This window comes from Sminthopsis crassicaudata, chromosome 1 (genome assembly GCF_048593235.1).
Source record: "Sminthopsis crassicaudata isolate SCR6 chromosome 1, ASM4859323v1, whole genome shotgun sequence".
NCBI lineage: Eukaryota > Metazoa > Chordata > Mammalia > Dasyuromorphia > Dasyuridae > Sminthopsis > Sminthopsis crassicaudata.
The window spans coordinates 668,249,627-668,274,175 of record NC_133617.1 but is presented as its reverse complement, the minus strand read 5'-3'; the positions used below and the strand labels follow the sequence as shown (position 1 = coordinate 668,274,175).

The following is a 24,549-nucleotide window of genomic DNA, read 5'->3' as shown; positions in this document are numbered from 1 at the left end:
CTTTTTCTTTCTTTCTTTCTTTCTTTCTTTCTTTCTTTCTTTCTTTCTTTCTTTCTTTCTTTCTTTCTTTCTTTCTTTCTTTCTTTCTTTCTTTCTTTCTTTCTTGCTTGCTTTCTTGCTTGCTTTCTTGCTTGCTTTCTTGCTTGCTTTCTTCCTTCCTTCCTTCCTTCCTTCCTTCCTTCCTTCCTTTCTTTCTTTCTTTCTTTCTTTCTTTCTTTCTTTCTTTCTTTCTTTCTTTCTTTCTTTCTTTCTTTCTTTCTTTCTTTCTTTCTTTCTTTCTTTCTTTCTTTCTTTCTTTCTTTCTTTCTTGCTTTCTTGCTTGCTTTCTTCCTTTCTTCCTTCCTTTCTCTTCTTTCTTTCTTTCTTTCTTTCTTTCTTTCTTTCTTTCTTTCTTTCTTTCTTTCTTTCTTTCTTTCTTTCTTTCTTGCTTGCTTTCTTTCTTTCTTTCTTGCTTTCTCTCTCTCTCTCTCTCCCATTTAAAGACTTTATTTATTTATTTTGTTGAGGCAGTTGGGGTTAAGTGACTTGCCCAGGGTCACACATCTAGGAAGTGTTAAGTACCTGAGACCAAATTTGAACTCAGGTCCTCCTGACTTCAGGGCTGCCCCCACAAATCTCTTTCAGATGACTCTTCTTCAAAAATTCACATGAACAGAAAAATATTAAGTGCATCCTCTGGGCACTCCTCACTAAGGCCTCACCTCTCCAGGCTAGACATTCCCAGCCAGTCCCTGCAGCATGTCCTCTGATGGCAGCCCTCCTGGACCATCTGCCTGCTTTGCTGGCTGACCATCTTCTGGCCAGCTGCCCTTCATCTCTCTGGTGCCTTCCTTGTAGCCTCCTCACTATCCCTGCAGCTTCAGACTACCCCTTTTGTGTTGTCCCTGCTTACTAGAAGGCGAGTTCCTTGTGCAGGAACCATCCTTGTGTTTGTGTCTGGTAGGAAGGATCATGCTAGACTTTGATTATAGGCCCAGCGATGGACCCAAGCAGACCAGCCTTGAGAGCATTATCTATAAAGAATGGTCACTGAGTAAGGAGCTTTCTGGTCTGTAAAAACTAAAGAACAAGCTCCTGCACTGATAAAATCACAAAAGTACAAATGCTCTGGCTCAGGGCCGGCTTAGTGCTGAACACTGGGAGGGAAAGATGGACAGCAGGCATTTTCTCCCAAAGGAGAGTGTCCCCAACTTTATCTGAGCCCTGCTGTTGAGCTGCCTTCTTACACACGAAGGGGGTGGGATCCCCAGAGCTCAGCAGGAGCCTTTCATCTCTTAAAGCTCAGCTGTGGATGTGGCTGGAAGGAACAGATGTTCCACCTCAGCCCTGGAACTCGGGGGTGGGGATGGGGGATGTGGGGAAGGGCTGGCTGGCAGGGTTCCATTGGAGGGATATGGAGCAGAGAAATGGGATGGAGGAGCAGTCCCTGGTTACTTGGGGGCACAAGGGAAATGGGAGGGCAGGGATGATGTCCTTTGTGCTGGAACCAGAGAGAAGGGGTCTCCCTTCAGGATAAACTGGGGGACCCCTTGGCTCAGGGGCAGGGGGGGAGGGCCACAGGAAGATGGGGGTGGGGTAGGCAATGGAGGCTGAGGTTTCTGTGTTTACTTAAGAGCTCTGTAACACTAAATGAGGCCCTGATGTGGTGTAGATTGTTGCATGAGATTTTGTCTAGGAATCAAAATGAGTTGTATTCAGAATGAGTCTTAGTCTTTTGGCAAGAAGCGCCACATGGTGTGGGCTGGGCACTGTCTTGATGTTCAGCTTATGGATTTGGGGCTGGGGGAGGGGGCCTCTGGATGTCCCTTCATACCTTGATGTCCCTGAGGTCCGGCTCCCCAAGCCGATGGGCTTTCTGTCAACTCTGCTGCTGAGTCCAGAGAGGACTCCCAGAGAAGTGGCTCTGCAATCTCCCTCTGGGCTGCTGAGCATGGAGGGCAAAGGGGGGTACAGAAGGGGAGTGCTTTCTCCAGGGGGGACCAAGATACCTCTCCTTTCCCACTTGTCTTCTTTTGGTCTCATCAGCTTAATTTGAATCCTACAGCCCCAAGCTGTGTTTTTCCATCTCTTGTGAGAGCAAATGAAGCTGAGTCACAGCAGCCAGAAACAGCCTGGTGAGCTCAACAGGGCCCAGGCAGGGCTGGGGTTCTGAGCCCCTCTCCCCTCGGGCTTCATGTCTGAACATCCTGCGTGTATAGGGCATGTTTGGAACTGTACAGCCTGTCACGTCATCCCCTGAACTTGAAGCTGTCAGGCTGCAGGGCTGGGGCCCTTCACTGCTTTACCTTTTTAAATCGCTCCGGAACCCTGAGCAGAAGCTGCAGAGTCCATGGCTACAGAGCCTCTTGGCCAAAGGCTTCTCATGGAGGGGAGAGGCCCTTTATGTCATTCACTGACAGAGGGTCCTGGTTCTGGTGCTTTCTCCCTCTCCTTCCCTTGAAGTCTGCTGACCACGATCCTCTCTTTTGCTTCTTTCTCCCGTTTCTCATGCATAGGTTTCTGTCAGGTGTATTGTCAGTGAAATGGGAACTGGACTCATGGTTAGAAGACTTACATTCAAATCTCACCTCGGCTACTTAAGACTGTCATGTTGGGCAAGTCAATTCCTCCTTTCAAGCCCAAAGTTTCCTCATCTGTTAAAATGAGAGCATTGGACTAGATACATCTCTGGCTGACCTGAGCCTTATTCCCAACTCTTTTCCCTCTTGTCCCAAACTTCGGAGCTTCAGTTAGGTGGATTCTCTGCGCTTTCCTTCTGTTGGGGCCCCTTTTTGTTGCACAAGAGTAGCCCCATGCTACCTTTCCAACATATTATATGGCAAAATCTCCATATTCTTCTTTCTCCAGAAAGCTACCTCAATACCCTTTCTAAGTATAGGTGGTAGGCTTTCAGTCTGATAAACCTCCCTTTGGAGACATGGAGAATAATGGTCCACATTGAGTTTCTTTCTCATGTCTGAGGACCATTCGGGAGTGGGGCTATGGCACTCCTCTCTTGATTACTCATAGTCTGGAGGACAAAAATCCTCATACATCTTCTCCCTCTGAGGAGCTTTTAGTAGGGTTGGGAAGACAACTCACATATTCAGAACACAAAAGGTAATTGTGTTGGACTGAGGGGCTCTGAGATGGGCGAGCTTCGGAGCATCAGCTAATTAGTAGCTTAGTCTTGGAAGACTTCCAGATAGAGAAGAGACCTCAATGAGGCTTTGGAAGATGGGTGGGAGTTGAATGTTGAGAAGAGAGAGTATCCCGAGTGGAAATGATGGCATGATAACTAATTACTCGGGGATTTCCCTTAGAAATAGAAAGATGCCTCCTTGAAGCTTCCCCCCAACAGACCTAGATTTGCCCTTTGAAACCAGTAACAAGCCTAATTAGCATGCAAGGACGCCAATGAGACCAGCAGACATGGAGTGGAATATGTCTGTTAGGAAGTCAGGGGAGATGTCTATAAAGGTTGCGTCATAGAATCCCGGAGTTGGAAGGAACCTCACCGTAGGTCTGACCTGGCCTCTCCTGGAAGCAGAAACTTTCCTTTGCAATATCCTCAATCTGTGATCTTTCAGACTCAGTTTGGACCTTCCAATGATGAGCTCAGTACTTCCCTTGGGAAGCAACTCCATTCTGCTAACAACTGATGACGGAAAGTGATTAGTTATATAAATCTGCTTCTCTCAAGCTGCTTTTCACTGTTCTGAGTTCTTTCCTTTGACACTGAGTAGAATAAGCCTAATGTCTCTTTCACACAAGACAACCCATAAGCCCTTGAAGACTGACATCTCATTTTCCTCACTATCCCAAGTCTTTTCTTCACTTTTCTTCAAGCCTTTCCTCATATGAAATTGCTTATACTCCCCTCTTATCTGGGTGACTCTCCAAGCAGTTGCTAATGTCCCTGCCAAAATATGCTTCTTAAATCTGGAGTGTCTCAGGATTCCAGAGGTAATTTGACCAGGGCAGAGAACAGTCAGATCTCACCTTCCCGCTCCTGAAACTATAAGAATTTCTGGCTGCCACTTCACAATGTTGACTCATTGAGCTTTTGTTCATTAACTCCTTGCCCCAGGCCCTTTTCATATTAGTTGCCTTCTAGCCAGGTCTTTTTTTTTTTTTTTTTTTTATAACTTTTTCAATGAACATAAATTTTTTTCTATCTTCTTCTTCTACCCTTCTACCCTCCCCCTCCCCAATTAAAAAATAACAAACCTTCATTACAAAGATGTATCGCGAAATAGAAGAGATTGACATGATGACGACATCCAAAAAAAATTAGCAAGGTTTTCACTTAGTACTAAACATTTTTTTAACTTGTTAGCTTTTCCCTAACTTTAGATTTATCTTCACTAAATTTACTAAATTTAATTAATTTAAAATTCACTTTATCATTTTAATTTGTCAGACTTTTGAGCCTGAATCTCTCACAAGTGATTCTCAACCAAATCAGTGATAATCACATTGAAAGGAACAGGGACAAGATCTAATATTAGAGATATAGAGAAGAGATACTACTAGAGTTAACTCTCCAGATTGTTTTGATAAATTAATAATTATTCAGACTAATTAATTAATATTTTCCAATTGTGAATTTAACTTCGCATTTTCAACCCATTTTTCTCCATTCTGTGTATACAGAAATACAGAAAATACATGCATAATCTGTTGAATGTCTTCTTGAAATCTATTTATCCTCTGTTTATAATATTCTCATTTAGTAATCTATTAATCATGTGAAGAAAGGAGAAAAAGTTAATCCTCATGATTTATTCTTAGTGAGCCTATGCTGAGTCCCAGTAATCACTTTCTTTTATAAGTGCTGAATAATTATTTGTCATTCACTGGGGATTTGGAGATTGAACTGGAGCTGGATTTCTGTTTCACATATAGTCAGGCCAGCAGTTACTTCTCTCTTGTCCTGGGGTACTTTTATGTTGCCTGTATTCTTATCCCAATTCCTTGGCCCAGTGCCAGACACATGGCAAATATGTCATGAATGCTTGTTGCCTGTCCTCAGAGTTCCAGGTAGACCTTCCTAGGGCGTAATTCGTTTGGATCTGCTTTAATTTAGAGCAGGCAGCTCAATGATCTTTTATCATGTCGTTGAATTTCATTGATTTCAACTCTTATTTTGCTATTTTGGTCCTGTCCTTCTTAAGTGTGAATATGATGCTTTCTAGTGGCAGAGAGGTGTGGAAAGAGGGAGACAAGCCAAATAATAATTGCCTATAGAGTTCTACCTTCTCTTTCTTATCCATCATCATCATTCCAGATACTTCTGAACAATAGTACTATCCTTTGTGAGTCTTCCTCTTGCACCCAATGCAACTGGTCATCTTTCTGAGCTCAGGTTCCCGGGCTTTTCTTTACAACACACAAAACTATCTTGAACCTTCTTCCTTCTTTCTCACACCATCTTCCCTTCACATTGATCTTAGGTCTGCTCTCCGGAGCTGAGAACAATCCTGTTCCATATAGCAAGCCTTCAGATATTTTATACCATTGATTGTGCTATATAAATGACAGCAATGAGTATTATCCCCCTCCGTAGTATATCCCTTTTCAAAGAAGGTGCTTGAGGAAACCCAATCCAAACACCGAAGACTCAGGAGCCTTACTGTTGCCTCTGTTTTAAAGCTGTGGGTACGGGGTGTCCCTGGGCTCTCTTGTCTTCCTCCAGTTTTAGGCAGTGGGAGACTCGAAGATACCACTCTGAGGCCACTGGAAGAAGCTGCCTCTTCTGTCCCTACAACTCTCCAGAACATCTGCTCCTTGAACTTGGTGCCAGAGCGGGTTGGAGGGAGGGGAAAGCACTTCTCTTCAGGCTCTGAAGCCGACTTGGCCACAGGGGGTCCCAGATGTCCCACCTCTGGGGTCAAGCTCCCAGGCCCTCTGCAGAGCACTCCCGGGGGGCCCTGACGCATCAGGACTTTGGGCTGGCATCAGAACTCAGTGCTGCGGCTGGGGAACAGCTGGCAGCCAGGACTCTGGCTGGCGCAAGCATCCGTGGGAGACTGGTGGGACAGGGCTGGAGACTGGATCAGGTCTGAGGATATTTAATTTGGAGAAGAGATGACATGGAAGATGTGACTCGGGGACTCAGTTTGTTCAGGCATACTTAGGAGAGTCAGATTCTGGCCCTGTATGACTTCCCCATCAGGACTGCCTAGAAGGGAACTGGGATGCCTTGGGAACTAGCCTTCTACTGATGATCACTTGTCGGGAATTCTGTCCAGGAGATTCCTGCCTGCTCAGGTTCTGTTTGTTTTTGAGATTCGGTGGTTCCGTGGGGGGCTCTGAACTTCACCTAGTTCTGTCCCTCTTAGGCAGCCAGGAGACGGAGTTTTTGTGGGGACTGGGCAATCAAGCCCTTCACAGGTCCTTATCTGCTTTTCTTCCCTAGCACTGATTTGACACTGCTGGAGAAAAGGAAACTGGGGGAAGGGAAGGAGTTCTACCCAAGCAGCTCCACTCCCACCTCTCCCCACCACCTGTCTGACATCACTATTCTTACCCCACCCTGGGCTGGAGGAAGAAGTAGGACCGGACCCCCCCCCCCCGCCCACCCACCCACTTTCCCTGGGCCTGGACAGAATGGGTGCTCCAATATGCCTCTTCTGAGAACAGAGAGATTCTGTGCCCCCAAACCTGGCTCTGAGCCACCCCTCTACCCTTTCCCCTGCAGTTAGGTATGGGTCTGGAAGGTGTAGGCTTGAGGCCCAGCACAGGGAGGCATAGGGCAGGTGAGGGCAGGCGGAGCAGCCATCTCCAGGTGGCAGCAGGGCAGGTGCTGACTCGTTCTCCGAGGGCTCCTTGACAGCCAAGGCTCTAGTGGCTTCCCCAGCCCAGCCTTTGTCCCCAGAAACCGTGGGTTCTAGGGAGCGGGACCAGCCCCCCCCGCCTGCTCCCCCCTTCCCCATCAGGCCTGGCACGGGTCCTTTGCCAGACAGAAAGCTTCCCTGGGCATGGATATTCCACCACTCCTTCCGTTAGTCTGGGAGGGGCAGTATTGAGTAGTGGAAAGAGGGTAGGAATTTGGAACCTGGAGAATTGAAACTGCTCCGTATAACTTTATCACCTAAAACCAAAAAAAAAAAAAATCCCAGTAGGACTGGGCGAGTGACTCCGTGCCTGAGACTAGCTGTGGAGGAGGCATAGAGTTGGGGCTTTTAAACCTGGGTGAGTGGGAGGACGGAGGGGTTCCCTGGATGTAGAGCTGTATAGAAGTAAACTGGTTCAGCTACGAATGCTGGTAGATCTTCCAAGAGATGCCCATTAGGCCATTGGAGAAGCCTTGACTGCAGCTTCCTGAGCCTCCAGGGCTGGGGGCTAGAATTATAGAGAGGAAAGGCTTGAAAGACAATGAAGAAAGAGCCCCGAGGCTAGAAACGGAGAGCCAGTCTCAGCTGGTCTTAATAATAATAATCAATAACACATGCATACAGATGTATAATTAGTGTATATATATATATATATATACATATGCACAGCATTTATATTATACATGCAATACACATATAGTTAAAATGTAAAGCTTTTTAAGATTTGCAAAGTGCTTTATCTAATTCCTCTGATCTGATCCCCATGACAGCTCCATGAGGCAGTGTCATTAATATCATTCTCATTTCACAGATGAGGAAACCGACATAGGAGATAGTGATGAGTCCAAGGTCCAATAGCCAGTAGAGTGAAGTAGGATTTTGACCCAGGTTGTTGGCTGAATGACACTTCCTTTTGATCTCAGTTTTTCCCCTTATAAAAAGAGAGAGCTTAAATTGGGTGACCTTTCCCTTCCTGTCCCAGCTCTGACAGTCTATTTGCTACGTTCCAAGAGCCCTTCCAGCTCGGACATCTATGAAATATAGGGAAATAAGAAGGGGTGACATTCTAAAAAAGTCTCTTCTTCATGAAAGAATTCAGAAATGAGCCTGTGGCTGACCTGGAGACTGGGACTAACTGGATTTGATTGGGTCTTTTTAAGGGTAGCCTGGGGCTCCCTGCGCTGTGAGTCCCTCCAGTGAGCCACCACCCCCAGACGGGCTGCTTCTGTGTAGATTCCTTTGTAGTGAGCTGTCCCTGTGGGTGGTCCGTCCCCTTCACATCTGGGAAGGGTGATTTCCTCACAGCCCTCCCCCTTCTTTACCCTCCTGCCTCCCCAGAGGCCCAGCTGGATGGCATCTGGAAAGGGCCGGGGAGGACCATGGATGGGCACTGGGACACAGATGCACCATGCTGTGGGTGGGCCTGGCACACTTGGATATGGAGCTTTCCTCATACATTTTCCCCCCAAGAGAAGCTGGCTCCTGAGAGCCCTGCCTTCCCCGGGGACTTGCAGGCCAGGATCCTGGGCCCATTTCTGGCTCTGACTTCCCTCTTCCACTTTATTCCATCTGAAGGTGGGCAGACTTCCATAGCTCTGCCAAGGATAGCCAGATGTCCCAGATGGTTTTTGGATCCCCCCCCCACAAAACCTCATTAATGTCTCAGGTGAGTCAGAGCCTCAGTCTTCACTCCTAGAGAATGGAGGCTGACTGTTTCTCATTGAACTGAAGCTGCAGCTAGGAACCCTCCCCCCCCTTCCCGTGTCTGAGAAGGGAAAAGGTTGTCTGCCCCTAGGCCTTGTCTGCGGTTGTTTTTTTGGTGACTGGGGGGAGGAGGGCCCTGGATGTGAATCACCTCCAGCTCTATGTAGCCTCTCTCTGTCCTGAATCCTTCCTACCAGATCCAACTGCCCTGCTGTCTTTGGGACCCGTCTGTGACCCAGTGCATCCACAGGGGAACCCCTTCCCCTGCCCTTTGTAAGAGCACAGGTGAAGGGCCCTCCTTATTTACAGAGGAGACAGCTAAGTAAATAGTGGATGCAAAACTCTCCAAAGAGTCCAAACCAGTCACTCTCCCATAGGCCGTGTTGGCACTGCCTTAGGTTCAACTATTCACTCTTCCCCAAACCATAACAGTAACGATGAAATACCTGACATTTCTATAAAGTGATTCCCCTCCCCATTATACAGATGGGGACTGATAATCAGGTGGAATAACCCGGGGATACATAGCTGATAAGGGTTAGAATTAGAATTGGCTCGCAGGTTTCCTGATCCCAAGCCTCCAGATGAGCTGGGCTGGAAAGGAGCTGGGCAGACCTAGTTTTCTCATTATGCCATTTCAAGGGCCTGAAGTTTTTCCTAAGGCAGGGCCTTGCCCCATCAGCGGGTCAGATCTCAGCCAGGCTTCGTGAGTGTTGGAGGCGAGGGTGAAACGTGTAGGGTCTCCGAGGGGAGAGATCCGGGGCTGGGATGCTTAGGAGGGGAGAAGAAAGTCCGGGGAAACTGCTTGGAGATGTTGGGATTGGGACTGAACTTGAAACGCTTGGATAGGACTTGGGTGCCCGGAGGGCAGGGCTCCCAGTATCGGGAAGGGACGAAACGGAGTCTGTTTTAGGCTGATCCCCTCATTTTGCAGGGAAGGAAACTGCATTTCCAGAGGTGAGACACGCTACCCCAAAAAGCACACAGGTAGCACATTACGAGGCGAGGATTCGAATCCAGATCCTCCCCCCCCCCCGCCCCGGCCCCCACATCTAAGTCCCTTTCCATCTCCCAGGGGTGAAGTCGGCTGCGGGGAGAACTGGGGATGGGGGAGCCAGGTAGGGCGCCGCCTTCCTGACCTGGACCTCTGGCTGCAGAGCCGCAAGTTTCTGACGGGTTCGGGGCGGGGGCGGGGGGGCAGAGGGGGCGTGGTTCGGGGAGGGGGCCGTGCTGACGGCGGTCTCAGGAGGGGAGCCTCAGGTCCCAGTTTTCGGGACACTGACGGAGCTGCTTTCCCCGCCCAGGCCGGCCCGAGGCGGGAAGGAGTGTGGAGGGGGGGACGCAGCTCCCTGCCCGGGCCGGGCCGGGATTTGTCCGAGGGAAGGAGCAGGGCGGTGTTAGCCGGGGGGGGCCGGCCTGCCTGGGTCCGCCCTGCTCCTCCCCGTCCCGCCCAGTGGGATCTCGGGGACTTTTCTCCAGCGGAGACAAGCGGCGGGGGCAGCCGGAGGACCGAGCTGGCCCTGCCGAGCCCTGGACAGATGGACAGCTCCAGGTAACAGCTCAGACTCGGGGGATGGGTGCGGAAGAAAGAACGAAACTCAGTTTCCTCCTCTCTGCTCCCCCAGCGACCACCAGGAATTTGGCTGCAGGGGGTTTGGGCCGCTTACCCCCTGCTAACTCCCCTTCCTCTCGAGACCTCCCCCATCCCCTTCCCTGGCAGGGATCCTCCTAGAGAATAACTTGCCGGGGACAGACCCCGGGAAACTTGGCCCTAGAGAGACGTGCCCACACAAAGTTCTCCCTGAGAAATCCTGGAAACCCTCCCCTCCCCCCCCAGAAATCCCCCTCTTCCTCAGCCAGAGAGAACTCCTGGAAGCTTACTTCTACCTCCTGATAGCTCCTTCTGGCATCCGGAGCCTCCTACCCGATTCTCCCCAACTTTCTCCACTGCTTCAAGAAAGCTCCCAAACTTTGTGGTCTGAGATGGGTGGGCAGGCTGGGGTCCTGTCCATATCTTCCCTGCCCCTTAACCTAAGATGCTGAATCCTTCTCTCAAAGCTTTTGCTAGGGATCTGAGTGGAGGAATGGTCTTTGCCAATACCTGCCCCCTCCCCTCAGATAGAAACCACAAGTGGCGATGGGGGGGGGGGCTTCGGAGAACATCAGAGCTGGCAGGGATCCCCAGGGGCTATGAGGTTCCTGGTGGCAGAAAGTGGAGGCCCCACAGGAAGTGTTTTTCTCCTGGGGAGGATCTGTTGGGAAGCACCCTGATTCCCTGCTCATGTTGCCTCCCCAGGATGAGGCTGTGGTTCCTGCTCACTGTGGAGGTCATAGGAATCCTGTTGGTACCAGTGCAAGGACAGGGGGAGAGAGGTCGAGGTATGGACAGACTTCCAGACCCTGTTTTTCTTCATTGAAATCCCCCTAAACTGTTCTGGAACTTCTCAAACTCTGCCTTCCCCCTGGGCCTGGGAGGAGGTGAGGGATCCACCCCCAAACCTAGAGCTCCAGCCCAGCCCCAGCCTCAGGTCCCTGGGTTTCTCTGTTTAGTTCCCGATTTATTAATCTGTGGAGGAATCCATGTCCCCTCTGGGAGAGACCTTAAATGGCATGGGATTAGAGCCAAGTGCTGGGACCCCAGGGGGAGGAGGGGAAATGACATTGATGAAGGGGTACCTCCCCATTATCTCCCACCTAGCATCTGTCCCCCAAGTCTCATTCTTCCCCATATCCTGTGCCTACTGTGATCTATGTCTTTCAAAGCTCTGTGACATGTTCCTCCATGTGTGTTCCTCTGATCTGTGACTCCCACTGCCCCAAACATTCTTGTCTGTGTCTGCATCCTATGTCCCCTTAAGTTTCTCTGAGCTTCCTCTATGTCCCACATCCCCCCTCCCCAAGTCCCAAGTGTTCCTGCAGCCAATTGGAATACTTTTCTGAGTCCTGTGAGTTATGTGCCTGTCCCTAGTGACCTGCACTAACCTCTATGCTGCTGACATCGTCTTCCTGCTGGACGGATCCTCCTCCATTGGCCGAAACAACTTTCGAGAAGTCCGGGCCTTCATGGAGGGGCTGGTGCTTCCCTTCACTAAGGTCGTGGGGCCTTCTGGTGTCCGCTTCAGTGTGGTGCAGTACAGTGATGACCCACGGTGAGGGCTGGACCCCCAGCTCCCCAGAAACTCCTAGTGTTTCCCCAAGATCCCCTAGAACTCTTTCAAGAAAATCTCAGACTTGTCTGACATTCTTAGAAACTCCCAGACTCCCAGGTAACTCGAGACCCCAAATCCATAATGAGCCTTCAGACTCATAAAAGCCTCCCTTCCTCCTCCTTCCCCCTGCGCCCAAGGACGGAGTTTGGCTTGGATACCTATGGCTCTGGCAATGAAGTGATCCAAGCAGTTCGAGAGCTTGCCTACAAGGGAGGAAACACTCGCACTGGGGCTGGATTCCGACACATAGCAGACCATATCTTTCTGCCTCGGCTTGCTCGACCCGGTGTCCCCAAGGTGAGCCCCACATAAGTCTCCTCATTTTTTACTCCCAATCTTTGTCCTCTTAGTATACCCCCCAGACCTCCCAAACTAACTTTTTCCTGGCCCCACACTTCTTCCCCATACAGCATGACCTTGGATTTGATGCTCATAGTCTCATCCCCAGCCCTTCCCTTTCTCCTTCTAAGGTGGTCTCCTCTCCTGATTGGCTTGAACCTGGTGACAGTCTGACTCCTGATCTCATCACTGACTGAATCTACTCTCTCCAAAATTACCAACAATTCCTTATTGACCCAGTCTAATGGTCTTTTTCCAAGCCTCATCCCTATTGGCCTTGCTGTACCATTTGGCATCTGGCCACCCTTTCCTCCTGAACACTCTTCTTTCTGGGTCATTGTGACACTGCTTTATCTGGGATCTCCTCCTATCTGGCAACTTCTCCAGCTCCTCTGCAGGATCCTCATCCATATCATGTCCCTTGGGCTTCTCTGTCTACACTCTCTCACTTGGTGACCTCATCAGCTTAAGTTAGCTCCCATCTCTATGAAGATGGTCAGTCTGTCTCTATTTTTAGTCTCTTTCTCAAACTTGAGTCGCACATCCACATCTACCTACTAGATATTTCCAACACGATGTCCGGCAGGAATCTGAAATTCAGTGTATCTGAAACAGAACTCATCACATTCTCCTCAAAACCACTGATTTTCTCAACTTTGCTATTTCTGGCATCATTGTTCCAGTCACTCAAGTTCAAGATCTCAGTCAGCCATCCCTGATCTCTAACTCTCTCTTACCCGTCCCTTCTATCTCTTGTCTGCCCTCCAGTCCTGGGTAGACTTCAACCCACCTTTAGAACTTGTGGTTTCTTTTTTTTTTTTTTTTCCCTGAGGCTGGGGTTAAGTGACTTGCCCAGGGTCACACAGCTAGGAAGTGTTAAGTGTCAGAGATCAGATTTGAACTTGGGTCCTCCTGAATTCAGGGCTGGTGCTCTATCCACTGTGCCACCTAGCTGCCCCTAGAACTTGTGGTTTCTTTTAAAACTCAATTCAAGAGCCACTTCCTACATGAAGTCTTTCTTGGCCCCTCTAAGTACTAGTGTTGCCTTGCAAATGTTTTTGTATACACTTTGTAGATATTTTATATTCACTTACCTGTGCTTCTCCATCCGGTGTCCCCAAGGTGAGCCCCCCAAATTTTACTTCCAATCTCTGTCCTCTCTACCTTTTAGAATTCTTCCCTCCCCTCAAACCTAACCTCGGTAGAATGTCATCTCTATGAGGACAAGAACTATTTCATCTTTGCCCTTGACTCCCTAGTGCCCAGCCCAATGCCTGACACATAGTAGGTCCTTAATGGGCATTTGTTAATTGATTATTCAAGATCTTGAATGATCCCAGCCTCTGACTCCGGCATTCATTCTCTAACCCTGACTGACACCCCACACACATACCCCAGCCTCATTTGCCTCTCGACACTTCTGTCCCGTTATCTCTTATCCTGGTTGACTTTCCCACCTGCCTTTGCTTCTAGGTCTGCATCCTCATCACTGATGGGAAGTCTCAGGACCAGGTGGAGTCGGCAGCTCAGAGGCTGAAGGGGCAGGGGGTGAAGGTGTTTGCTGTGGGTGAGTAGGGACACAGGGGTTATGGGGGCCTGGGGAAGGGGAGAGGGGGCAGCTGAAGGGAAATTCCCCCGCATGCCTTGTCCCCTCTCCTGCCCAGGGATCAAGAACGCTGATCAGGGAGAACTCCGAAGGGCAGCTTCAGAGCCTCCAGATGTCTTCTTTTACTTTGTCAACGACTTTAACATTCTCAGCACGCTGCTGCCCCTGGTGTCCCGCCGCGTCTGCACCACTACGGGCGGCACCCCCCAGATCCTGCCTCGTAAGTGCCCCCCCTCTGGAATTCCCTTGTGTTCTCGGACCCCCCTGGTCCCACTAACTTACCCAGGGGTCCTCTCCTCTCAGCCACCGGAATGACCCTCTTCTCCTGCCCCCAAACACATTCTGCCCTTAGCTCAAAGGGATAGAGCTTTGGTGTGAGAATCAGGAAGGGACCTAGCTTCAACTCAACTGTCACCAGGTCTTATTATCCCTTATTGGGAGCAGAGCCCTGGGCTTGCTCAGACAGGGGAGGTACAAAGTTTAGGTTAGATGGAAGCTGGCAGTCTACTGGGGAGATAATCCACACACATTAAGGGATGCAGTGTAGACTATTACAGGAGCATTACATCCCGTACCTGAGGAACCAGGAGGAGATGTTTAGGAGAACAATGTTTACAGTATCTGACTCCCGGGACTTGATACTTGTATCTGTTCTTAGAATCATAGACTTAAAACTGGAAGGGACCTTTGAGGACATCTAGTTCTTTTACAGATGGGGAAACTGAGTCCCAGAGAACAATGTCTGGGCCAAGATCACACAGATGGCCAAGTCACAGGGCTGGAATTAGAGACCAGATACTCGGACTTCATCATTCTTTTCCATGATTCCATAAGGACCCTCTCCCCTTCTGGGCCTGTTTCCTCATTTGAGTTGGACTAGCATAGATTCTGCTACTTAACTACTGATGGGGAAAAATCACTTAACTTCTCAGGTCCCAATTTCCTCTTCATTAGGAGCTCTGAAGTCCCTGCCAGCTCTAGGTTGGTGATGCTTAAACGGGAGGTTTCAGGGACAACTGGGTAACACAGTGGGTAGAGCACTGGCTTTGAAGTTAGGAAAATCCATCTTCCAGATACGTACAAGCTGGGTGACCCGGAGGTAGTCCCTTAACCCTGTTTACCTCAGTTTCCTCATCTGTAATATCAGCTGGAGAAAGAAATGGCGGACCACTCCAGTGTCTTTGCCAAGAAAACCTCAGATGAGGTCACAGAGAATTGGACACAGCTGCAACAACTGAACAGCAATAAGATTTCAAGAGGCAAAGGGTTTGAAAGAAGGACGTTACAGGTATAGGGGGCAGCCTTGGTGAAAGCACAAAGTAAGATACTGAGGGATGCATAGAAGGGGTGGTGAATGGTCTAGTCTTAGTAGCAGTGTCTAAGAGTGACAGAAAGATCAAGGATAAAGAGGACCAGATTCAGCAACTAGTAAGTCCTCAGTTACATTAGAAAGAGCCAGTTCATTGCTTACCATCTAGGGGAGGAGGTGGGGGGAGGAGGGGAAAATCTGAAACACAAAGCTGTGCAAGGGTCAATGTTGAAAAATTATCCATGCATATGTTTGAAAATTTAAAAAGCTTTAAAAAAAAAAAAAGCCAGTTCAGAAGGGTTGCAGAAGTCAGGGGCTTGAGGAAGGAATGGCTATTGAGGCAGTGAATGGAGGTGAAACAGTTCTGGGAAAAAGAGAGAGGGACTGATAGGTGCAGCAGAGTGGCAGGATACAGAAGTTATTTTTAAGGTTGGGGAGGCCTGAACATATTTGCAGACAAATAGGAAGGAGCCAGTAGAGAAGGTGGGGCTGAAGATGAAGATACAGATAAAAGATAACTAAAAATGGATCTCAAAGAGATGGAGAAGGCAGGAAGGGGCTGAGGGCTGAGGAAGAGGGATTAGCTTTAATGAGGAGCAGAGATACCTTTGGGAAGGAGGAGAGAGATGATACTTGGAAGTAGAAGTCTGGAGCCTGAGAGTCATTCCAGCAAATTCAGATTGTCTCTTCCCCTTGGGGTCTATTTCCTTACCCTGATTTCCTTCCGGATTCTAGCTCTCTCTTCACTGATTCTAACTTCCAGATATTGCCTGTTGTTATGCCCCTTTCTAATGTAAAGGACCCTCCTCTGGGCCCCAACCTTTGGGGGCTATAAAAGTGATAAGAGTTAGGAGATGCCTGAATCTGAGTTTCGAGTGTGATACTTTATAGTTGTGTAACTTTGGTCACTTAACTTGCAGTGTTGTTTCTTTTTTGGTCTGTTTTCTTATCTGTAAAATGGGTATAACAATACTTGAACTGTCTACCTCAAAAGGTTTGGCTTATAAAGTATGAGATAAAGTGTTATAGAAATGGGAACTACTATTCTTATTCATTGACACTATTTCTTATCCCCTTGGAGAATTGAGACTTTCTTATTGTCATTGGAGTCCTCAGGTGACTTTCAGATCAAAACTATTTTCTTGGTACCACCTGATCCATTCTTTCTTTCTTTCCTTTTATTCATTCAACAATCAGTCGATACACATTAAGCACCCACTGTGTGTTAGGCTGCAGACATTTATTTAATGTCTTCTGTGAGTAGGGCAGCATAGTGGAGCAGAGAGATGGCCTTAAAGCTAGCAATACCTGGGGCCCAGTCCTGCCTCTGACGCATACTGTGTGATCCTGGGCAAGTGACAACCTCTGAGGACTTTAGGAGACTCCTTAAGTTGCAGAGAAGGGGCGGTATGGCATCAGTGGAAGGGTGTTCCTCACGTGGGAGTTCCCTGTACCAGTAGTTATCAGATTTTTTGGAGTCAGAACCCATTTATATTCTTGGCAGCTGATGAAATGGGAGGAGTGAAAAAAAGGGAAAAACCAGCTGATTCTGAGAATTCAGATCAGGGAAATAAGGAGTCTGAGGGGTTGTTTTAGGAGGAAAATAATTGTATTTTGGATGCCAACTTGAAATACTGGCAGAGCAGCCAGGTGATGTCCAGTCTTGCCTGGACTATTTCAGTAGCTTCCAGCTGTTTCAAGTTTCTTCTCAATCCACCAAAGTTATTTTCCCTAAGTGTTAAAGCATGTCCCTCTCCTTCCTCAAATTCCAGTGGCTCCTTATTGCTCCTGGGATCAAATGTAGATTCCTCTGTTTGGCTTTTAAAGCTCTTTACAAACCTGTGCCAATTTACCTTTCCACCCTTATTACACATCACTCTCTACTTCACTGGTTCTATGGTCCAGCTAGACTGGTTTCTTGCTGCTCCTTTATATATCACACTCCATTTCCCATCTTTGTTCCTCTGTAGTGGCTCTGACATACATGCTCCCACTTTTGCCTCATAGAAATCCTTTCTTTCAAAGTTCTGCTCAGTCAATACTTTCTACATGAAGCCTTTACTGATTTCTGCAGCAGCTAGTGCCCTTCCCTCACCTTGCCCCCCCATACATTTTAATGTATATACTTATTTATGTATATCTCATCTTCCACATTAAAAAAAATCCCATCTTTGAGGGAAGGATTTATTTCATCTTTGATTCTGTATCCCCAATGCTTAATGCCGTGCCTGAAACAGTTGTAAATCCTTGTTGATTGACTTAATTCAGGAAAGAGATTGGAGTTGGATATTTAGATTTCATTTATATTTGTTATTTACTTATATATTTTTATATTTATATCTTTTAAATATTTGTATTTATTATATGTAAATATATACAGATAAAATATGTTTAGATTATTATTAGAGTATTTAGATCTACATGATGATCGTATGATGATAATTGGCCCTATAGAAGCAGATGAAATCACCAGATTATAGAAAATGGCAGAGGTTTAAGGTCTGAGAAGAGAATGGAGAACAGGGAAGGAGACTGAGTCAAGGAAATAGGAAAATGACCGCGAGGGAGGAGTATCATGGGAGCCAATAGGAGAGAGCGTTAAGAAGGGGAGGGTGACCGACAATGATTAAAACTGTCTGAGAAAGGCTGAGGGCCATGGAGATGAGTATGGGGAGGGGACAGACAATGGTAACCTGGGGAGATGACAGCCCCCTGAGTGTAGCTTGGTGACTATCCACAAGTGACCTCTGGACTGCTAGCCCCCAGACTCCAAGGAGTGGAGGCTTCTGCCTTGGACTAGGAGAGGAAGGGCAGCATAATGAAAAGTGACAACATCCTATTAGGAGTTAGAAAGACTGGGTCCAATTCTCAGGTCTGATGCTTGGGACTTCTCGGGGACCGTCCAGTGCCCTCATTTTGCAGACGAGGGAATGGAAGCTCTGTCAGGGTGATTGACTTGCTCTAGCTAAGTGTCAGTCTTGGTCACAGGCCTTCTCCAAGTCAGGGCTGCCGCCATTTTGTCCTGGGTTTGAATGGCGTTTGACCCCTTGAGAGCCATCTCTGTTAGCTGTCACTTTGGGGAAGGGGTGAGGGCATGGTCGACCATGGCCCTCACAGAGGGTGCCCTGTCTCCCTGCAGCAGAGGGTCTCCCCTCGGGTCCCCGAGATCTGGTGCTGTCACAGGCCAGCAGCAGTTCCCTCTTGGCTGAATGGACGGCAGCCAGTGGTCCCGTGATCAGCTATAAAGTCCAGTATGTCCCTCTCACCGGGTTGGGACAGCCTGTGCCCGACCAGCGGCAGGAGGTGAGAAGCAAAGGGGAGTCAAAGTCGGGGGGCAGCCAGGGAGCTCTGAGGGAGGAGCAGCCAGCACTGAGTCCCGAATTCCCCGGGGCAGGTGACGGTACCAGCTGGGGAGACGAGGGTCCGGCTGCAAGGTCTGCGGCCACAGACTGAATACCAGGTGACAGTGGTTGCCCAGTACGCCAACAGTGTTGGCGAGGCCGTGAGCAGGACTGCTCAGACCTGTGAGTGATCTCTCTCCCCTGGGCCCCCCCACAAGCTTCTTAACTCCTCCCTCATAGACCTATGACTGATCCCCAATTCTCCCTCATTCCCACGCATCTCCTACACTCCCACTGATTCTCCCAACCATTTAGTTCCCTTTGACTCCTGCCCTCACCACCTTCCTCTAAGTGACCCTTTCCCCTCACAGCTGCTCTGGAGGGGCCCATGATCTCCATCCAGAATGCCACAGCCCACACTCTCTTGGTGGCCTGGCGGCTTGTGGCTGGAGCCACTGGTTATCGAGTGACCTGGAGAAATTTAGAGAGTAAGTTGGGGGGGTCGGGGAGACTTGGGGGGTCCCCTGCTATAATGTTCTCCCTCCCTCACGTCTCAGTCATGTCCTTTCCTACCCTTGCCTCTCATCCCCCTTTTCTTTCACTGAGCATCTCCACACTTCCCCCAGGTGGGTCCTCCCAGCAGCTGGACGTTGGCCGAGGCCAGTCATCTGCCCTTCTAAAGGGCCTGAGTCCAGACACAGAATATGTGGTGACCGTGACCCCTCTCCATGGCCGGACACCAGGGCCCTCTGCGTCACTGACAACCCGGACAGGTGAGCCGGGGAGTCTTCCAGGGAAGAGAGCCCTCGGCTTTGCTGGGAGGCCTGCTTGTTCACTGAGCTGTGTCTTCCCCCAGAGCGGGACATCATTCAGAATTTACAGACGGTCATCTTGGGCCCTACATCCATCCATGTCTTCTGGACGCACATCCCCGAGGCCCAGGGCTACAGGCTGGAATGGAGGCCAGTGAGCGGTTAGTGAGGGACAGTGGTGGGTGCTGGAGATGGGCCTTCAGCCCACCTGATACCCCCCTCCCAGGGCATCTCCTGACTAGTTCTGAATATGAGGGAGGGACAATCCTTGCCCCCAGGGATTCACTATGTGGGAGAGAAAACAGCCATTATCCTCAGAATCCCTGATGTGAGACTGTCCTAACGGAGCCCCCAGATGAAGGGCAGTTGGGGGTCCCTGGCATCAGATCTTTGAACCTATCCTGCCAGGCTTGGAACCAACACAGACAGTAGTGCTGTCCACGGATGTGACCAGTTACCAGCTTCAGGGGCTGCAACCCGGCACCGAGTATCGACTCACGCTCTATACCCTCTATGAGGGGCGTGAGGTGGCTACCCCTGCCACCATCTCTCAAACCGGTGAGCTTGGTGGGCAGTTACAGGGAGAGGTCCTGGGGGGGTCCAGGCTGAGGGCCCAGCAGGGAGGTCCCGGTGGGAGATCAGTGATGCTCCTAGTAGGGAAGGGTCCTTTTAGGGCCCAGTGAGCTCTGGATTTCAAGACTTCTCCACTCCCATCCAGTGCTGGAGCCGACCCTGGGCCGAGTGACTGATTTACGAGTAGCTGAAACATACCCATCCAGGCGGCTAGTTAGGGTGGTCTGGAGCCCTGTGCCCGGTGCCTCTGGCTACCGTTTTGTGGTTCGAAACACGCAAGGTCAGTGGGGGACATGTTTTTTCTTCTCCTTGGGGAGTGGAGTCAGATGCTTACAGTGGTCTCCCTCCCAGTCTGGCTTTCTTCTCACTGGCCCCCTCCCTCTAGAAAGCTGTCCCAGAATGGCCCACCCATTGTACCGGAATGATGTAAGCAGGGTTCATTTGTAGGCTCTGTATCTGGTCTTTGTCCTTGTATCCCCATTTCTGTCCAGCGACAGTCTCTGCCCCTTCTCCCTGTAGTTCTGCCTTACTTTCTTTAGATGGCTCTGAGAAGACCCAGAAGCTTCCTCCCGAGCCTACAAGCTTTGATCTGGACAGAGTCCAGCCTGGAGTGAGCTATGTAGTGCGTGTATCAGCCCTGGCAGGCAGCCGAGAAGGCCCTTCTGGCGTCCTCACTGTTCGGCTTGGTGAGGCTGGGGTGTGGGGGTGTTTGCTCTCCAGAGGTGCTCCAGCTCTTGGGTAACTGTGCCTCTGGTGGGGGGAGAAGGGCTCTCTGACCCCAGAGGGGTGTGTGGGAAGTTGGCTATAACACTACAAATGTTAAGCAATGAGAGGTGGGGAAGCAGGAGAAAGTGGGAGGGTGTGTCTCAGGTCAGCCCTTGCCCTGCTCATACAGACCCCGAGTCCTTGCCCAGAGTGCCCAGACTTCGAGTGGTAGCATCAGAACCGGGCCGGGTCCAGGTGTCTTGGGGCCCAGTGCCTGGAGCCAGTGGTTACCGGCTCAGCTGGCGGCTGAGAGACGGTTAGTTGGGGAGAGTCGGGGCGGGGGGGGGGGTTAGGGGCCTGGAGGTGATGGTGGAGGAAGGGGGAGGATTTTGATCTGGGTGGGGGTTAGGAGGGTATGAGGTGGGGGATGTTGGTCAGAACATAACAGGATCTCGAAATGGATTCATCCCTCTTTGAATTCAGGGCAGGAATCCTCCAGGATTCTGTCATCAGACACCACATCCTTTGACATCGGGGGGCTGCGGCCAGGGGCCACATACCAAGTCTCAGTGTCTGCCCTCCGGGGCGCTGACCAGGGTCCCCCCTCTATCATCACCATCCTCACAGGTGAGACCCTCACCCCTCCTCCTGGATTCTCCTTCCTCATGTCCCAATTGCCCCACTATTTCCCTCCACCCACAACTCTCTCAAGGTTTCCTCTTTCCAACTACCACTAGTGCCTTCTCCCAGACTCCCCAACCCCCCTCCCATTGTCTTCCCCAGACTCTCCAGGGTCCGTGGCTGGTCTTCGAGTGACTCATACTGGGAGCTCATCTGTCAGAGTCACCTGGACGGGGGTCCCAGGAGCCACAAGCTATCGGGTCTCTTGGCACTCAGGCAGAGGTGGAGGTTTGGGGGGGCAGGGACTGTGGGGCCTTGTATTTATGGGCGAGTGCATGTTCTTGAGGGTTACTCAGTGGGAGTATGGAGATCCCTGCCCCCCACTCACCTGGGGATACCTGATGTCTGATTAGGGGTGGAGAGCCAGGGTGGGAGGACCATTCTCCAGCTAGTAGTCACGGGCACTTTGGGTCTTCCAGGGCCGGAACAATCCCAGCTAGTCCCTGGGGAAGCTTCCACAGCCACACTGGATGGGCTGGAGCCAAACACGGACTACACAGTGAGAGTAACAGCCCTGGTGGGCAGCTTGGAGGGGGCCCCAGCTTCTGTGGCTGTGAGGACTGGTAAGCTGTCTCCCCATCTGACGATCTAATTAAATCCTGAACCCACCAGCCCCTCCCCACTCTGGCCGTTCTCTTCAGTGATTGGCGATTACTTAATAAATGCTTGTTTCCTCTCATTCAGCATTTATCAGAGTCTGCTCCCACCATCCCAAGGCTACAAGTGAACTTGGGCCACTCAGTTAATTTAACACTTTATCATTCCACATTCTCCTGGACCTGACAAAGCGCCCTCCATAATTCTTCCCTTCCCCATCGCACAGAATTCCTCATGGGACGTGATCTTTCTTAACTCTGGGCTGCTGCCTCTGTCTCATGGTTCCTCCGCTTTCATTGTCGTCTTCGATGAGTGTCCCCTGCCTTAAGACCGGTCACTCTAGACCGATTACCCATAATCCTCTCCCCTTCTTCTGCACTGTCTCCTCATGCTCCCGGCCGTACTGGGTTTCCCCCTTTTAAACATTTATTTTTGAGCACACGTTGCTTTATGAATCATGCTGGGAGAGAAAAATCAGAGCGAAAAGGGAAAACAACGGGAGAGAGAAAGCAGGTTCCCCCTCTCCCCGCGCCCAGCACGTGTTAGTCAGTGTCCTTAGCTCTCCCGCTGCACACCCGGTTTGGGCCCAAAATCTCTTGGAAGTCGCGCGCCCCGGGCGCCAGTCCCACGGGCGACCCCGTCCCCTCCTGACTCCGTCCCTTGCCCCCCAGCCCCCGAGCCCGTAGGCGCTGTGTCCAAGCTCCAGATACTGGATTCGTCCAGCGATGTTGTGCGAGTCACCTGGGTGGGAGTGCCCGGCGCCACGTCCTACAGGCTGGTGTGGGGGAGGAGAGACGGTATGACCCGCAGCCTGACTAGCAGCATCTCCAGACCTCCCCGTCCCCCCTCCTCCCTCACCCCCTCCCAGCTTCACCCCGCTCTCCCTTCACCCCGTGTCCCATTGCCCCTAGACCTCCCCCTCCCCCCCAACCGATTCCCTCTCCCCGACCCTCCCACTCTTTCAGAAGCTGGGGGGGGTGGGCTCTGACCTCCCGGGCTACATCTAACAGTCCATCATTCCCGGTTCTGTTCGTCCCTGTCCCATCCCTTGTGGCTCCGTCACCCCCCCTTATACCCCTGTCCCCATGCCCTTGTTCCTCCCTGCCCCCCCCCCCGTTTTTATCCCCGTGGCGTTGCCCCTTTCTAGGCGGCCCCGAGAGTAGCCGGATGCTCCCGGGAGACACGGAATCTGCTGAGATTGGGGGCCTGGAGGGGGGCGTCAGTTACACCGTGCGGGTGACTGCGCTGATAGGGAACCGCGAGGGGGCGCCCGTGAGCCTCACAGTGACCACACGTATGGAGGGGCGGGCTCTCGGGAGGGGGCGGGGCCTTGCCGGGGCTTGGGGCGGGGCCTGGAGGCTGGTTGACCCTCCTTCCTCCCTGTCCTGCAGCATCAGTGGCTCCGGTTGCCCCCGGCTCCCTTAGGCTCCTGCAGAGTGAGCAGCGAGCGCTGCGCCTGGCTTGGGACCCTGTGCCCGGGGCCGGCGGGTTCCGGCTGCGCTGGCGCCCCGAAGGTGAGGGACCCGGGGAAAGCCCCCTGCCCAGCTCCTCCCTCTCCAGGGTTTCCTCTCCAGCTGTCTCCCACTGCCCTCTGTCATCTCCTCCTTCATTTTCTCTGCTCCTCCTCCTGAGCAGGTCACGTGATCCTGCTTGCCTCAGTTTCCCCTTCTGCACAGGGCAGGTTATAACGTTAGCTCTCCCCCCTCCTAGGGCTGGGGAGGATGAGACAGTAACTGACTGAGCGCTGTGGGTAACTGTGTGTGTTGTATGTAAACATTGTATATGATTTGTATCCTCTCCTTCCTGGGCCCTCTGCTAGGAGGCCCCGAGCAGTCCCGGGTCCTGGGCCCCGAGGCCGGCCGCTATGATCTGATGGGGCTAGAGCCCGGCACTCTGTACTATGTGAGTTTGAGCACCTTGGGCCCCTCTGGCTCGGGGGAGAGCCCGCCCGCGACCCTGACTGCGCGCACTGGTAAGAGACTGCTCTCACCGCCGATCCCTTTTCCCATTGGGACCCTGTTCTCTTCCAGTCCCTCCCACCCAGCCTTTGGGGCTGCTGGATGCCCTGCACCCAGCCTTCCTGGTTAAAGATGCCTGTGTGGGGACCCAGAGGTCCTGGACTCTGGTCTTAGTTCTGCCCTGAGCTCCGTGTCCACACCTGCTCTGCCCTCAGTGGCGGGGTGACTCTGGGTGCCCATCCCCCAGGTGCACTGACCTTCCTCTCCTCTCCTCCTCCCCCCATTCTCTGGGAATTCATTTTCCCCACCCCTCATTCTTCCCACACTTTCGACCCTGTCCTAGCTCAGAGCCAGCCCTCTCTGGGAGCCTCCCTGAATCTCCCCCTCAGAGATCCCCTCACCTCCCTGACCCTGGGCACTGACCCCTGACCTTACCTGCAGCACCTCCCTCCCTGCTTACCCCTGACCTTCGTGTTGTGGACACTTCGTTGGATTCAGTGACACTGGCCTGGACGCCGGTGCCAGGGACATCCAGCTACGTCCTGTCATGGAGACCAGCACCGGGCTCTGGCCACAGTAAGCGTGCCTGACTGTGGACCCCCGGAGGGACTCTTCAGGGTTGGCATGGAGGGGGATGGAGGCTTAGCCCCTACCTTTCCCCCACCAGCAGTGGTTTCTTTTGGGAGTCCTCCTCTGGTAGAGTCTTCCCAACATTACATTTGAAGGAAGTCTCCAGAGCCTTTGTGGGAGGAAGCCCCAGGATTGTGTGTGTACTGTGGGTTCCTAAGGACATTGGGGACATCTGGATTTCATAAGGAGGCCGTTCAGGTCTCCAGGAGTCCTTGGGGAAGCCCCTCATTTAAAACCTGTATTTTCTTTTCTCTTCCTTCTTTACCT

At 51.1% G+C, this 24,549-nt stretch overlaps 1 protein-coding gene across 1 annotated transcript in view; it reads left to right on the top strand.

Moving 5' to 3' along the window:
- The first annotated feature begins 9,818 nt into the window (after positions 1–9,818).
- The window catches only part of COL7A1 (collagen type VII alpha 1 chain), a 53,023-nt gene continuing 38,292 nt past the window's right edge, over positions 9,819–24,549 (top strand). Inside the window, 23 exon segments of the mRNA XM_074283194.1 lie at positions 9,819–10,074; positions 10,819–10,901; positions 11,491–11,671; positions 11,869–12,028; positions 13,544–13,637; positions 13,735–13,896; positions 18,125–18,288; positions 18,380–18,509; positions 18,698–18,814; positions 18,953–19,099; positions 19,183–19,299; positions 19,547–19,696; positions 19,857–19,991; positions 20,251–20,397; positions 20,607–20,732; positions 20,900–21,043; positions 21,200–21,319; positions 21,517–21,660; positions 22,366–22,491; positions 22,842–22,988; positions 23,086–23,208; positions 23,514–23,666; positions 24,094–24,228. Coding sequence (XP_074139295.1) covers positions 10,061–10,074; positions 10,819–10,901; positions 11,491–11,671; positions 11,869–12,028; positions 13,544–13,637; positions 13,735–13,896; positions 18,125–18,288; positions 18,380–18,509; positions 18,698–18,814; positions 18,953–19,099; positions 19,183–19,299; positions 19,547–19,696; positions 19,857–19,991; positions 20,251–20,397; positions 20,607–20,732; positions 20,900–21,043; positions 21,200–21,319; positions 21,517–21,660; positions 22,366–22,491; positions 22,842–22,988; positions 23,086–23,208; positions 23,514–23,666; positions 24,094–24,228 — 3,019 coding nt within the window. The 5' untranslated portion in view covers positions 9,819–10,060.